This window comes from Notothenia rossii (genome assembly GCF_949606895.1).
Source record: "Notothenia rossii genome assembly, chromosome: 11".
Classification (NCBI taxonomy): Eukaryota; Metazoa; Chordata; class Actinopteri; order Perciformes; family Nototheniidae; genus Notothenia; species Notothenia rossii.
Genome location: NC_136910.1, coordinates 52,313,393 through 52,328,039, shown reverse-complemented (window position 1 = coordinate 52,328,039; position 14,647 = coordinate 52,313,393). Strand labels below are relative to the sequence as shown.

Here is a 14,647-nt window from a genome sequence, read left to right as displayed (position 1 = left end):
CCCCCCCCTGTACACACCTCCCACAGGATACTGTAACACTCTCTCTGCTACTATGGAGAGAGGGCTTGTAAGGTTAACAAGGGCCCCCTGGCCTCGTATAGCATGTAGGTATGTCTTACTGGCAGAGGCTGCGGCGGAATAGGGTTCGAATCCAATTCACTTGTGTCATCCCCTCTGAACGGCACTTTCAAAACAATTTTAAAACAACAAAAACGTTTTGCATAGAATAATGCATTTGTAACACTGGTAAATAAAGGATAGGTAGGCTATGTGAAGCATGTGGCACTTTCGAGGTATTTGCTTTTACAATGTAGCGTATCTCTTATGTCAGAATTTTGAATCCTTTCAGTTCCGTATAATTCAAAAAGATAATAGAAGACAAAACCACTAGAAATACTTTTTTTTTTTATTGAGATATAACTGAAAAAATAATACAGACTTATCAACTCTATCAGGAAATGGCTGTCTTTTGTTACATGTAGTCCAGAATTTCTGTCTCCATCTCGTTTTCGCTGCCCTCCGACGGCAGAAACTCATCGTCCTCATCCTCGTCTTCGTCATCCTTGTTGTCGTTCTCTTCCTCTGAATCAGAGCCTCTCCCCGGGGATATTGCAAGGCCTTTGCGTCTGCGTCTCTTGGGGAGTTCGGGCATTGCTGAAGGGAGAGAAATGAAATCAGAACCAATTCTTCAAGGGTTTTCTGTCCATATTTCAACAAACAATAGGATGTACTTCCTCAATGGTTAGTATCCAGGCATAAAACAGCATTTTTAATTAGCTTAGTCTTAGCTACATAAACATGGCTGAGTCAGCGATAACTTTCGAGGGGTGGAGGTATGCCCATTATTTTGAGTTCGTCCGAAGAATAGACGTGACGGTGAGGTGCAAACTGTGTCCAGGCCAGAAGCTGTTATCCACTGCTGTAAACACCACGTCAAACCTCAACAAACACCTGCAAAGAACACATGCTAAGGCAGGGGCGGACTGGGGGGAAAAAGTGGCCCGGGGATTAATTGACAGACAGGCCCACTTAATGCGCGGCATGTATCGGCCGGCCGGCGACGAAAGTATGTTACTTAACGAAAAACCCTATGCATTTAATGTTATTTTGGACCATTATTCATACAGTAATCACATTACCTGAGCCCTTGAGTTGCCTAGAGCAAAAAAGTTACAGCATATATTTATTGATTTGAATGTTAACAGATCATTGATGAAATAACATTTGGACCCAATTTGCCTGACTTGACACATGGAATAAAACATGGGCGTAGGAAGCATCCTCAATGTAGGTGAGACAATTTAACAGGGGGTGTGGGCAGGTGGTGGACCTCACCTCCTCTAGGGGGGTCCGGGTGCAAGCTCCCCCGGGAAGATTTTTTTTTAAATGTTGAAGTTAAATGCATCAATCTGGTGCACTTTGAGAGCAAAATTAGGGACTAAATCTATGGCAGTCAGTAGGGGCTTGGACTGTGAGCTGTAGGGTCGCCGGTTCAAGTCCCCGACCAGACCTACATTTGGAGTGTGGACTTCTACTTGAAGAGGTCCCAGTTCACCTCCTGCCCTGCCGTGGTGCCCTTGAGCAAGGCACCGGACATTCCCCTTCCCCCCTCACTCCCATTGCTCCCCGGGCGCTGTACAATAGCTGCCCACTGCTCCTAGTACTAGACTCCTGGTACTAGGATGGCTTAAAAGCAGAGAACACATTTCACTCTGTTTGCTGTGTGCTCTGCATGTGTGACCATTAAAAAAGGGTTTCATCCCTCCCAATTCTTCTTCTTCAACGCCCATATAAAACAGAACTGTGAACAGATTTACTTTTTCTTTCAACATTTATTTGAACAGCAAGTGGAGGCAAAAGTGACTGCACCCAAAACAATGAACCTGCTAGCTAACCAGCCAGTAAGAGAATGTGGGCAACACGTTCCTTCTCCACAGCCGCGCGACCTCTGAGTCAGACGTCACTTCCTCCTTTTCTATCCTATAGGTACAGCCGTACAGCCACTCCCCCTGAACCCCGTTTCCCTGCCAACCCCCCCCCCCCCCTCCCCTATGCACCCCACTGGGCTGGGCCGGAATACTTACAAATGCGGGCCGGTAGGATTTAGGCAAAAAAAAAAAAAAAAAAGTTTGTTATTTTTTATTTGTTTGGCCCTCCGGCCCACACACAGCACCGGCCCACCGGGGAAACTCCCGGTATTCTCAATGGCCAGTCCGCCCCTGTGCTAAGGAGAAGCTAACGCACACGCTATTTGTTGTTTGTTTATATCACGTAGTCTGTTCTTCTTCTCTGTCTTCCGGTTGTTGCCATTTTTAAATGACGAATACACACTACCGCCGCCTGCTGGTAAGGAGAGTTATTGCCACTCACGCATGCGCAGTTCGTACGTGCTCAGCGAGTAAAGTAACGAGTAAAGTAATGAGTTACTTTATGTAGAGAGTAACGAAGTAGTGTAATATATTACTTTTTTTAAAGTAATATGTAATATTTAATATATATTTTTTTTTAGTAACGACCCCATCTCTGCCGAAGTCTTATTAGATTGTTATGCTTCTAGTATTTTTTCGTCTTGTAAATGTAACCTTAACAATCTTTGTCCTATTCGTCCATGAAGACACCACGAGTAAGAGAAGTCATTCTCTGTGATGGATGTTTTCCTTACGTGGTTTACTGGCTCGGATGACCTTCTTGATCATGGCTGAGATCATGTCCCGCAGTTTGTCCGTAGTGCCGAGGACACACCAGCCGTCCCGCTCGTCACAGGGCAGATCCTCATCGGCAATCTGAGCGATCACCTTTTTGATACTGGAGAAACAAAAAGCTGAATCACATACACACACTGGTGCAAATACACATTTCAGCACTGTTAGTACAATTTAGAGGTGCTTGTTCTTAAAGGGGCCCCATTATGCTGTTTGGGGTTTTCCCTTTCCTGTAGTGTGTTAAACAGGTTTTTGTGCATTTAAATGGTCTACAAAGTCCCTCCAGAGGGAGATTCTCTCCCACACACTGTCCCCCTGATATGAGTTTCAGAGCCCATATTATTTAGTGAAGTGAATACTAGAAAGAAGAATGTACCCTCAGCAATTTAACGTACCTTTCCACATCCAGATCACAGAGCTGGTAGAACATCTGTCTGTGTGGAGGCAGCATGCCCTCTTTGAAAATGTAGGATGACTCCTGTGAGGATTAAACACAAAGAAAACGTTGTCTAAGGAAAGTTTTCCATCACTTTACTCTTCTATTTAGACTCAAACCAGTAAAGCAACCCTTGTTATCTTCTAACATGAATCAACATTTAGCTTAATAAAATCTCAAGATAGGAAGATATTGGATAGATAATGACAAAATGTAAGATATAACGACAAATCAGTTCCGGCAAAAAATAGCAGCATGCTGCAGCATTGCCCTATCACTCCAGTTACTGAGCTTCAGTAGAGGAAGAATTCATCCAACTTTTTACTTGAGTAAAAGTAGAAATACAAAACTGTGAAAGTACTGCTAAGTATAAAAAGTCAAACGACAAACGTTTTGGCATTAAAATATACTTAATGTACCAAAAGTAAAATAACTTATTCTGAAAATTAGCCCATTTATGACGCATTCATGTGTTCATAACAGCTTGTAATCGTGGAGCTTATTTGAATTACCAAACAATCTTAACCTATAATAATAAAACATGGTTTGTTTGATAGTTTATCTATATTTTGTACAGTACTTGGATAAATGTACTTCATTACATTACAGCTGAGCTCTCACTGACCTTCAGCTGGTAGGAAGTTGGGGTTGGGTCCCGAGTGGAGCCCGGACCCTCCTGCGCGGGAAGCTCCATCACACTCGCAGCCTGAGGACCTGGGGGAAAAACACACGATTTTTCCAGAACATTATCAGTGAACTTTGTATGTTATCAGTGAACATTGGCAAAAAGCAGCGGGAGGATGGAGATTGTTTTACAGATTCTCAGACAGGACATTTCAAATCGATGCTGGAACTTTTATAAAGCCATATGCTTTTTCAGAAAGAACCAGAAACCACGTCTGAACTTTACATATCTCCTTTATATAGTTTGTCTACATCAACTCACCTGCTTTGTTCATTGTGATGGACAGGTTGTAGTTCAGAGCGCTCCTCTTGGCTTTCACTGGCATGTCAGATAAGGAATACCCTGAAGGTGTAAAGAAAATAAACAGGGCCAGATGGAAATGTTTCTTAATCTTTGATGTTAAAAATGGAAAAAACATGATAACGGTGAACTGGAAAATAACATTCTGGTAGATAACGATGAGTTCCTCTAGTTCAGGGGTGTCCAAACTTTTTTCACCGAGGGCCACATACAGAAAAATATACGAAGGGCCTACAATCAAATGTAGGTCAATGAGGCTTGTGAGTGTTGGCAGCTCATCCCTTAAAACAGAAGCCTCACATTGATTATAATAAGGAGAAAGAGGAAGGGTGTATTTGAAGTTTGCTATGTAAATAAGTCATTGGGCTTTTTTCTTATCAACTAAGATATGTTAGAAAATGTTTCCAACTTTAATTGACTGATTTTATGTGAAAATTGGTCTTATTAACACATGAATACTACTGTGCAATATATATTTACATTTAAGAAGTAATACATAAGACAAGCAAAAGCTTCATTTGTGGGCCATATTCCATTATACTTTTTGAATTCGCTGAGGGCCGATTTGAAATGATCTGCGGGCCGCATTTGGCTCCCGGGCCGTAGTTTAGACACCCCTACTCTAGTTCTTACCATGCTTGGTGCTACAGCGGATCCTGAAGTCCAGTAGCTGGTATTTCTTGGACTCTTTGGTCTTCCGGGGGTCATAGCCCAGCCTCACCCACAGACTCCTCCACGGCCCTGTCACCTGTAAGAGCAAATCTGATGTTTGACTTTCTTGTGGGTCGGGAAAAAATCTTCCTTTTCAATTTAGTTGAGTCATTGCTTTGGTAAGTCAACATTGTACTTCCTTACTTTCTTTACAAAACACTGCCTCTATGAAGCTTATAGTATTGCATTTGTTGACCCACAGGATTTTTTTCTTGGAATCCTCAAAGGGACCACAAAGGATTTATTTTTGGCTGGAAATCTATTTCTAGAGATGTATTTTCTATTATATGACATTTTAGTTCTTCTTGTACAAAGCAACGACTCCCTGAGGCTCAATTCTCCTCTGAATAACATCATGGAATATGCACCTAATGGCATTTCCCCCCCCCGCCCCCCCCAACTGTTTACCAGGAATGCTGTGTCCCTCAGCTCACCATGTAGTAGGCAAAGACGGGCAGCAGCAGTTTCAGTTTATCAGGGTGGATGTTGATGTTGGCCTTGACTGCGTTCCGGGACCAGATGGGCCGGCTCTCAAACATCTAAGGACAAAAAAGTTTGGCTTGAGATTAGATAAAAGTTTGACCTGTGTGATGTTACATAAATTAATGTTTAGTGTGACAAGCAGCTAGTTCTTGAGTCAAAACAGTTGTTTATGATAGTCAATGGTGAAGAGAGTGAACATGCTTGCAAACATGGATGTTGAAAATGCAGGTTTAAAAATCTACAAATAAAAACTCCAGCCTTGCAATTAGTGTGTGAGGAAGGGGATGAATTGAAGGTGTATGCAAAGAGATAGACAATGTGTTTTGGTGAATAATACCAAAAGTATTTTAAATATATTTTACTGTTAAGAGAACAGGGAAGGAAATATAAGGGCTGCAACTAATGACTGCCCACTGTATTGCTAAACACATTTAACATTGTATTGTTAAACTCCCGTATTATATCTGCTCTCTGATAACAGAGAGTTGCAAGCAGCTATTGTCTGAGATCGCATGATGTAGTATTGTTAGATGTGCCAAGAGCAAGGACTGTCTTAGGTAAGACAGCTTTTATGTGCAAAAAAAAAAAAGTGAAACTGAGCAATCTCATTCCTCTGCATGTTTTTAAAGCTAGGCTAAATTAAATGCTTGTTGATACTATGGGCAATTGTAAATGTCTATAACTATGTAAATGTGTCCTGTAAATATAATGTATGATGTCCTTTATTGTTTTATGTTTCAATGTTGGAACCTATATGCTGCAGGTCTCCCTTGAAAAAGATCTCAATGGGACCAATCTCGTTAAATAAAGGTTTGAAATGAAATGAAATGAATTTTCAATAAAATCGCAGAGAATATTGAAAGAACATCACCATATTATTATATTAACATTATGTTATTAAATATAATGTCATTAAGTGGGTTTTTTGGAGCCATTGTCCACAACCAAGATATCTATAGTAAAACTACAGAATGCAATTCCTGAAGAAATTGCTAGTGGGAATGCTTTATGCTGAAAAGCTGACGCTAAACTGCTATGCTGAAATGTAATGTGTAAGAAGAAAGTGAAGAATTTAGATTAAAATGAAATGTGTAAGAAGAAAGTGAAGAATTTAGATTTAAATGAAATGTGTAAGAAGAACAGTGAAGAATTTAGATTGAAATGATACATGAACACTGGGGGCTTGAATGTGTGATAAGAGAAGAAAATAAAGTAAAAAGGCTTGGAAAAGCAGCAGAATATTTGAACTGCAAACTTCTGAACTAACTTGATGGCGAATGATCTGTCGCCATGGCAATGGCATTTGATGACACCCCCCCATAATACGCTTAGATGCGTTGATGGCTGCATCGTTACCAAACCTGTGAAGTTTTGGGGCGTTTGGAGCAGTTTCACTGAAGTTATGAGAAAACTGTGTTTCATGGCGAGCATTGTGTTGCCATGGCAACGACATTTGAAGAAATCTCAAAATCGTCCCGTAGATGTCTTCACGGCTAGACTGTTATCACAAACGTGAAGTTTGAGCACTTTTTAAACATTTTCATGGGAGTTATAGCGACATCACGTTTTATGGCGAGGGATGCGTTTCCATGGAAACGGCATATGGTGAGATCTCAGATTTGGCGTAGAGCTGTTGAGGCATGGACCGGTGAGATACAAGTGAAAATTGGGGGACGAATGGACCGTGTTGATTGGACTTACAGCGACATCCTGTTTCGTGGCTAGTTGTCTGTCGCCATGGCAACGGCATTTGATGACACCCCATACTACGCTTAGATGCGTTGATGGCTGCTTCGTTACCAAACCTGTGAAGTTCTGGGCTGTTTGGAGTATTTTCACTGAAGTTATGAGAAAACCGTGTTTCAAGGCGAGCATTGTGTTGCCATGGCAACGGCATTTGAAGAAATCTCAAAACTATCCCGTAGATGTCTTCACGGCTGGACTGTTAGCACACTGCTATCTGAAGTCTGCTGCTCTGAGCATGTCAGTTGGAGTGATGACATCATCGTGTTCCATTGCACAGGTGTTTATAGTTGAGCTAACGAGGTGCCTAGACTTCAAAGGCTTCACTTTTCTGAATGAGAGATGAACCTCTTACATGTGAACGTTTTGTGGAAGAACCGTAACAGATATCTGTGAAATTTCAAAACGTGAAGCATGTCAAGGAAGTTGAGTATCTGAAGTGTATTTTTGTGTACTTTCGGGTTAATAATGTGGCCTTTTTGGCAGATTAACTAAAGGTGTGCGGCTGCTGCTGTGAGGAAATATCTGCCTGAAATTACAATGGGCTTTAATGGAGACATGTTGAATGTTTTTGTCACTTCATGCCCTCAAGAGGCACTTTGTTTAATTATTTTTGCTTAATTATTTGTCATTTTTCAAGGTACGAGATGTTTTCCTACATTTATCATGAAAAATTATGTCTCAAGAATGTAAGGTTTGGGAATCATGGCAGTTTTAAAAAGAAATATGAATGCGAATTTCAAGCTGTCCTCCACTCTAGCTGTGACATCACACACTCTAGTTAATGTTAAAATCTGAAGAAAACCTCTAAATCAAGGTCTGAACAATGTTTAATATCTCTAAAAGTAAGAATCAGATTTAAAAGTTGTTTTACACGAATAATGTCAGAATGATGTGTAACATTTTAAAGTTGGAATGAGGTGTCTGAGTGGAAGTATGAATGAACAGTTAGCAGTGGAATTGCATGAAGATTTTTTGAAGTCTGAAGATTTTCTCCATTGACTTCAATGTTAAAAATGTGATGTATTATGGGATGTATCTCTGGAATTATGAAAGTTATGAATGAGAAAAGTAATAGCCATCGATTCCCAACCAAGCTGAACGTTTTGATGTTTGAACTGAGTTTCTGCGATGTTCAATACGGGAGCAGAAGAGGGCCAAAATACCGGCGGAATAATAAACTTTTCGTCCGTAGAAGAACAGTAATTTTAAATGATATAAAACAGAGAAAGGAAGAAAACACTCACGATTGGTAACCAAAAACAATCATCTTTCAGCAACAGAACAACATGATCAGACTAAGAACTCTTGCTGTAAAAAAAAATGTTTGTCTAATGAGCCCTTATTAAACTTTTAAAGGGAAGCCTCCCTGGATACTGGCCTCTCCTGCTTTATTAAAATACTTAACCTAATTCAAACTTCATTATGTTTTTTCTTAATAATTTGTCATTATACTAGCAAGCCTCTATGTTTTCTGATTTCATTAAGCAGTAACCATGACTGCAGCAGCACACATACCTGTCTCAAATGTTCCTCGGCCTGCTTGTCGCTCTCCTTCACACAGACTCGCTTCCAGTTGAGTTTCGCCGCCTCGAGGCACTCGCCAGGGACAGTTGGGTCATTGAAGCTGAAAAAGATGGCGTTGTGGGGCCGACGAGCTCGATTCAAACCGATGAAGTTGCTCTTGTTCATGGGCTGGCTGAAAAAGTGTGAACATTTTCCAGATACGCTGCATTAGCACAGTGACAAAATTAAGAGTGTCCAATATTGTTGTTTACAAAGGACAAATCAGGTTACATTATGTTTTTCCCTTACGCTATATTTTGATTGACGTCAGGCCGGAAATAATAATCCACCGGGGTGTCGAGGCGGGAAAAGCTGGCCGGGGGAATAAACAGGGGAATGGGCTTCTCAAAGAAATGTTGATTCTCGGGTTTGCGCAGGATGATTTTATCGTACAAAGAAGTGTCTTTTCCACCTTCTGAATCAACAGCGAGGCACTGGAAGTCTGCCATCCCTGCACAAAAACAAATGTAATCAATAAATGTGAAGAAAAAGTCAAGAAAATATCTCACATTAGTGAAAGGGGAAAACACTTCTCTACACAACAAGGAGGTTAAATTAAACCTTGGAATTTGTATGTTGTTGCAATGACTCCCAGGATATCCATGTGGATCTCAACGTCTTTGGGGTCCTTCTTTCGCACCCGACGCCGCACTCTGAGCACCAGGTTGCTCGAAGGGTAGCGGTTTCCACACAGGGAGTGACAGAAAGGATCCTGAGGTCGGAAACGCAGCTCAAGACGCCTGTTGGGATGAGCGAAGGTCTGTGGGATTCACAGGAAATGCAGACAGGTATCAGATTAGTGCAGTTTAGATATGAAGTGTCTAAAGACTTCTGCATTTGTTTTCAAATTGCCAGATTTCGTCTTTAGAGGTATATGAACATTTTAATGAAAATGGATTGTTCAATTTTATTTTGAGACTCGAATGATGCATCTAAATATAAAAAATGCAGTTACAATATGTATAGTGTCCATTGTTAATATTCATTTTCAAATTACCGGTAGATTCAAAATATTGATGTTGTCCAACAATAAGAAGCCATGCTTTTCTAAAGTTAATGTCAAATCGTTTTTCCGTCTTTTTTTCTTCATTTTAACACATCATGTCCATGCTTGAAATGTTTATGAAATTATTCTTGAATTGAAATTGCTAACCCAATAATACAAAATTGTATTTTAAGCTAGTCCAAAATGTTTTTGAAATGTAGTATTTTGGCTAACAAGGAAGCCATGAAGTTTTATATCAGAATACTCCGACATTCCATCATATATAAGGTATATAACACCAATGACTATATTATATCATGTTTGCATACACAGCATACTGTTAAGAAGATATTTTAACATACGTCACAAGTGAGGGCATTTAAATACACCATAATGGATAGCATAATAGTGAACTAGAACGGTTTGTAGGACTGTTTTAAGTCACCCATTTTAACCTCCAGGACTTAAGAGCAACAGCAGTGTGTCCCAGTGACGGCCAGCTTACTTTGGACACGGCTCTTTCCCCCCCGAGAGTCTCCAGCATCCTGTCCGAGCTGCTGACCACCGCTGGGTACTCCACACACACAAGCCTCTGGTCCTGCAGCTCCACGCTGGACGAGCTGCCGGGGACAGCCTCCTCAGCCTGCGGGGACAGAGTGAGCTCCTTCAAGATGAAGTCCAGCTTGAGCTCCTTGTTCTCCGACATGGTTGATGAATCAGTTGGGATATCCATGCAGACACATTAACAAACATGTAGTTAAACCATAAACTAGAAGTAAGAACGCGCGCTCAATTAATTACAGCAGTGTGTGAGTGTGTGTCCATGTTCAAAATAACACCGTGCGGAAACAAAGTTCAGCTAACGTTGGTTCCGCAGGTGTACCTCCCCTATTGTAGATTGGGTTTCTCTGTTTAATAAATGCAGGGAATTTACCACTCATTTGAATAAGTATATAATCAAAATAAAAACAAAGTGATGTCGACATTTACCTTGATTTTTTTTTTATTCGACCATTAAATGTGGCCATTACCGATACTACTATAACTTATATACTGTATGTAAACAATTTGGTAACATATTATCATTAAACGCAACAGATATGTATTTAAATGCTGAGATTCAACTCACATACCAAAAAGACATGTAGAATCATATATGATTTAATTACACGTTGTAGTTTTTGACTTGATTATCAATTTGATATTGTTAAATAATGTTTTAAAATTATGCAAAGACATTATCACATCTGTACGTCACCCTATACTCGCACCTTTTTTTTAATCAAGTAAAAACTTACTTTAAAAACCTGTAACAATGAACTCAATGCGTACATTTGGCCACGAGATGGCGCTGTAAAACCAAAGGAAATATATGATGGAGAAAACCCTCTGGCGGTGAGAATAACATGATTCCTCCATCAAAATTAAACAACTCAAGTAACTGAATTACTTTTTTTGAATACTCTGTGTCCACTTGAATGATCTGTCTTCTTCCTATTATTTTATATTGAAGATCAAATATTTACATAGCCATTTTATTTAATCTTTGTATTATCAGAAAGAGACACTCTTTTCTGACCTTTGTAAAGAGGTCCCTCCCAGAAACTGTCAGCAGAATTTCATCCCCTCAGAGAAGAAGACTTTGAAGAAAAACAGTTTTGTTTACCAAGTGATATAAGATGTTTTTACAAAGGTGACTTTAATGTGAGGTGACACTGTGTTTACTTAGATTCTAGTTTGTCTTCTTCTCTTGTGCCTTTAAGGGAGTACAACGCATAACATTGTTTTCTTAACCAACTTATATTTGCTTTTTAATGTTTTTCTCTTCGTGTTCTTGAGTGGGCCATTTTGGTGATGACTGCTGGAATGGTGCATTCATGTGCAGTTGTAGGGATTGGGAAAATAACTTCCCTTATTGAAGGCCAGCTAATGTGATGTTGTTTTTGGTGCTGGAACTATCGAGTTATCAGCCTGTACGTTAAGACAGGTCTGCAACATGTTCCACATTAGCTTAAAGATGTAAAGCAGGATGACCTCAAAAAAATTCAAAATTATCAAATTCACATTATGTTTTTCCAACATGTGAAACACACACACGTACCACAAACAAATCCATGCATCTCTTCAATATGCTGCTGCTTGTAAATAAAATATGGCAGATTTGGAGTTCCATTGAAAAGTTATTTATTTTTGATTGTTTGTGAAAATGCTAACTGTTTCCCTTTGCATCAATGACTAACTCCCTGAATTCCTGAAGAAGAAGAAGAAGAAGAAGAAGAAGAAGAAGAAGAAGAAGAAGAAGAAGAAGAAGAAATGCCTCCACAATGAAAACCGTAATAAAGTATTGATACATGGAAGTCAATTAAGGTGGTATTTAACAATTGTTAAACAGTACTCAAACCAATGTGAAACTGCTTACATAAAAATACATTATGAATATTTGAGTTTAGCATAAATGCTACATGAGTTGTGGGAGAGTTAAAGAAGTTTGAACTTTTTCGTTTTTTAAAACATAGCCCAAACTTAGTTCAATTCATTATCATTTTAAATGTTTTGGGAAATCATTTTGTTCAACATAGAGGCATGCCAGCAATACAAAGTATTTATTTAAATATGAGTCACCCATCTGATTCTGTGTAAGATGATTTTTTGGACTGCTCACATTTGCACATGGTGTACTCAATAATGTTAACGATGGCTCTCTGATTGACCTACATGGCTCACTGTGATAGTTGAGCCATCGTTAGCGTTATCAGTGACACCTGTGCTTGCTCTGCTATGACAAGGTAAAAATAACTGCAGTGAAAAGGGCTCATGGCCTTAGATTAGCTAAAAAACGTCAACAACAATGGACAAGAACCAATGATGGCTGAAATATTTGGCAGTTACCCTCCATCTTTGATAGAAAAAGGTTAGCTCTGAAATATAAACTAGAAGACTCCCTTCATTGGTTGTCTTGGTTATGTCTACCAATTTGGACGAAAACACTGTTAACTATGATTGCTTTGTTGGTTTGTTTATCTGTTTCTCAGCAGGACCAAGAAAAACTACCGAACCCATTTTCATGTAACTTGAAAGATGGGTGTAGCATGGGCCAATGAAGAACCCATAAAATGTTGAAGCATGTCGAACTAATTTGAATCAACTTAGTGAGCACTATCACAGCTTCAATAAAAACATAAATGGTGACGTCCAGCCTGGCTTATCACACTGTGAAGCTCAGTGTTCTGTGGTATGAATATATGGAGGAGGGGACAAAAGACTGACAATCTGTTGTGTTCAGTGGTAAGGATTTCAACTTTTTTTCTGTCTCTTCTCTAGGGGGCCCTCGTCCATCGAACAGTGTTCCAGCTCTGGGTGCTATCTCAGTCAAAGGCCTGTCCACTCCTCCCTGCACACAGCAGGCCTGTTCCAGCCGTTACAGTGTGGGGAGGCCATGATAAGGTTATCAGACAGTTACTCTGAAAAAGCCTGCTGCTGTCAGATTTCCCCCTTCTGACACTCACTCTGACTTCTCACTCAGCGTTTCCCCTCTCCTGTCATCCCTTCTCTCAGCTTCTGGACATCCAACGTTTCTGACTTGGGTTTGCAGCTGGCTGTATGTTAGTCTGAAAGTCTTTCTGTATGCATGACAATATTTGAGTATATGGTGTATGCATTAAGCCACACCTATAGGGCCTTGTCATCTTCTGTATGCAAAATCCAAGATTATTACATTACATTGCATTTAGCTGACGCTTTTATCCAAAGCGACTTACAATAAGTGCGTTCGACCAACAAGATACAAACTTGAAGAAAACAGAATCATATAAGTACATCAGGTTTCATAGAGCTAAAACATTTCAAGTGCTACTCAACTGATTTTAGATAAGCCAGTCCTTTATTAGTATATAAGTGCTTTGTTAATAATTCTATCGCTCAAAGTGGAGTCGAAAGAGATGAGTTTTCAGTCCGCGCCGGAAGATGTGTAAGCTTTCTGCTGTCAATGGGGAGCTCATTCCACCATTTTGGAGCCAGGATAACAAACCCACGAGTTCTTGCTGATGGGAACTTGGGTCCCCCTCGCAGTGCGGGTGCAGCGAGCTGTTTGGCCGATGCAGAGCGAAGTGCACGTGCTGGGGTGTACAGTTTAACCATGTCCTGGATGTAAGAAGGGCCAGATCCATTCGCAGCATGGTACGCAAGTACCATTGTCTTGAAGGGGATTCTAGCAGTTACCGGAAGCCAGTGAAGGGAGCGGAGGAGCGGCGTGGTGTGGGAGAATTTAGGAAGGTTGAAAACCAGACGAGCCCTGCATTCTGGATGAGCTGCAGAGGTCGGATGGCACATGCAGGTAGACCAGCCAGGAGGGAGTTGCAGTAGTCTAGGCGTGAGATGACGAGAGCCTGGACCAGAACCTGCGTCGCTTTCTGGGTCAGCTGGGGACGTATCCTCCTGATGCTGTATTATAGTTCATTGCTTGCGCTGCACTTTTGCAAGTCATCCGTAGTTTTCATGTTTATATACGAGCACACCTTTCATGCCACCAATGCTGTTTTTTTAGATGCTACTCTTAAATTGCCAACGTCTCATTTTGATCCATTTAACTGGTTAAAAAATATTCTACACCATGATAATTAAAGAGGCCTGGAAATGAAAAGATCAACATGTTAACTAGCTTAAATATTATTTGTCCCCTTTTATCCTGTCATGAACCTTCAGATTTAACCATTGTAGTGGACGTTATCCCTAGGTTTGGAAACACTGCATGGTATGATGCTTCATGTAAACCTTCCCCATGAAATGTGTTGCTAAAATCAAAGATTTTCTTTTCAGATTAATATTCATTACAAATCAGTATCAAGTAGTCAAATTTGTATGGCATGGTTTGCCGTTATGAAACATTTCTGGCAGTGGCAAGGAAACATAGGCCAGAGTTAGGTGTATGGTTCCTGTACACATGGCTGGCTTCCATCCAAGCCAGTATCAGCACTCACCACTGCCGACATATTTTAAAGGCGTGACGATTGATTTATCTTTTGCTGGAAATGCAAATG

At 40.3% G+C, this 14,647-nt stretch overlaps 1 protein-coding gene and 1 long non-coding RNA gene across 3 annotated transcripts; one reads left to right on the top strand and one right to left on the bottom strand.

The window, feature by feature from the left end:
* Positions 1-383: 383 nt before the first annotated feature.
* Positions 384-10,468, bottom strand: gtf3c5 (general transcription factor IIIC, polypeptide 5). Its single transcript, XM_079659566.1, has 11 exons — positions 10,117-10,468; positions 9,188-9,386; positions 8,876-9,077; positions 8,579-8,759; positions 5,269-5,373; positions 4,757-4,871; positions 4,085-4,165; positions 3,764-3,852; positions 3,098-3,180; positions 2,663-2,805; positions 384-654 (listed from the first exon to the last, which is right to left on the bottom strand). Exons 1-11 carry the CDS (start codon positions 10,342-10,344, stop codon positions 473-475), a joined length of 1,608 nt encoding a protein of 535 aa, XP_079515692.1. The 5' UTR covers positions 10,345-10,468; the 3' UTR covers positions 384-472.
* A 1,915-nt stretch (positions 10,469-12,383) lies between these two features.
* Positions 12,384-13,432, top strand: LOC307025078. Of its 2 annotated transcripts, none has more exons than XR_013804058.1 (4): positions 12,384-12,522; positions 12,644-12,843; positions 12,933-13,055; positions 13,167-13,432. It is a non-coding gene; the product is annotated as an uncharacterized lncRNA (long non-coding RNA). The 2 variants fall into 2 exon arrangements; XR_013804059.1 differs by having other exon boundaries at positions 13,135-13,432.
* The last annotated feature ends 1,215 nt before the right edge of the window (positions 13,433-14,647 follow it).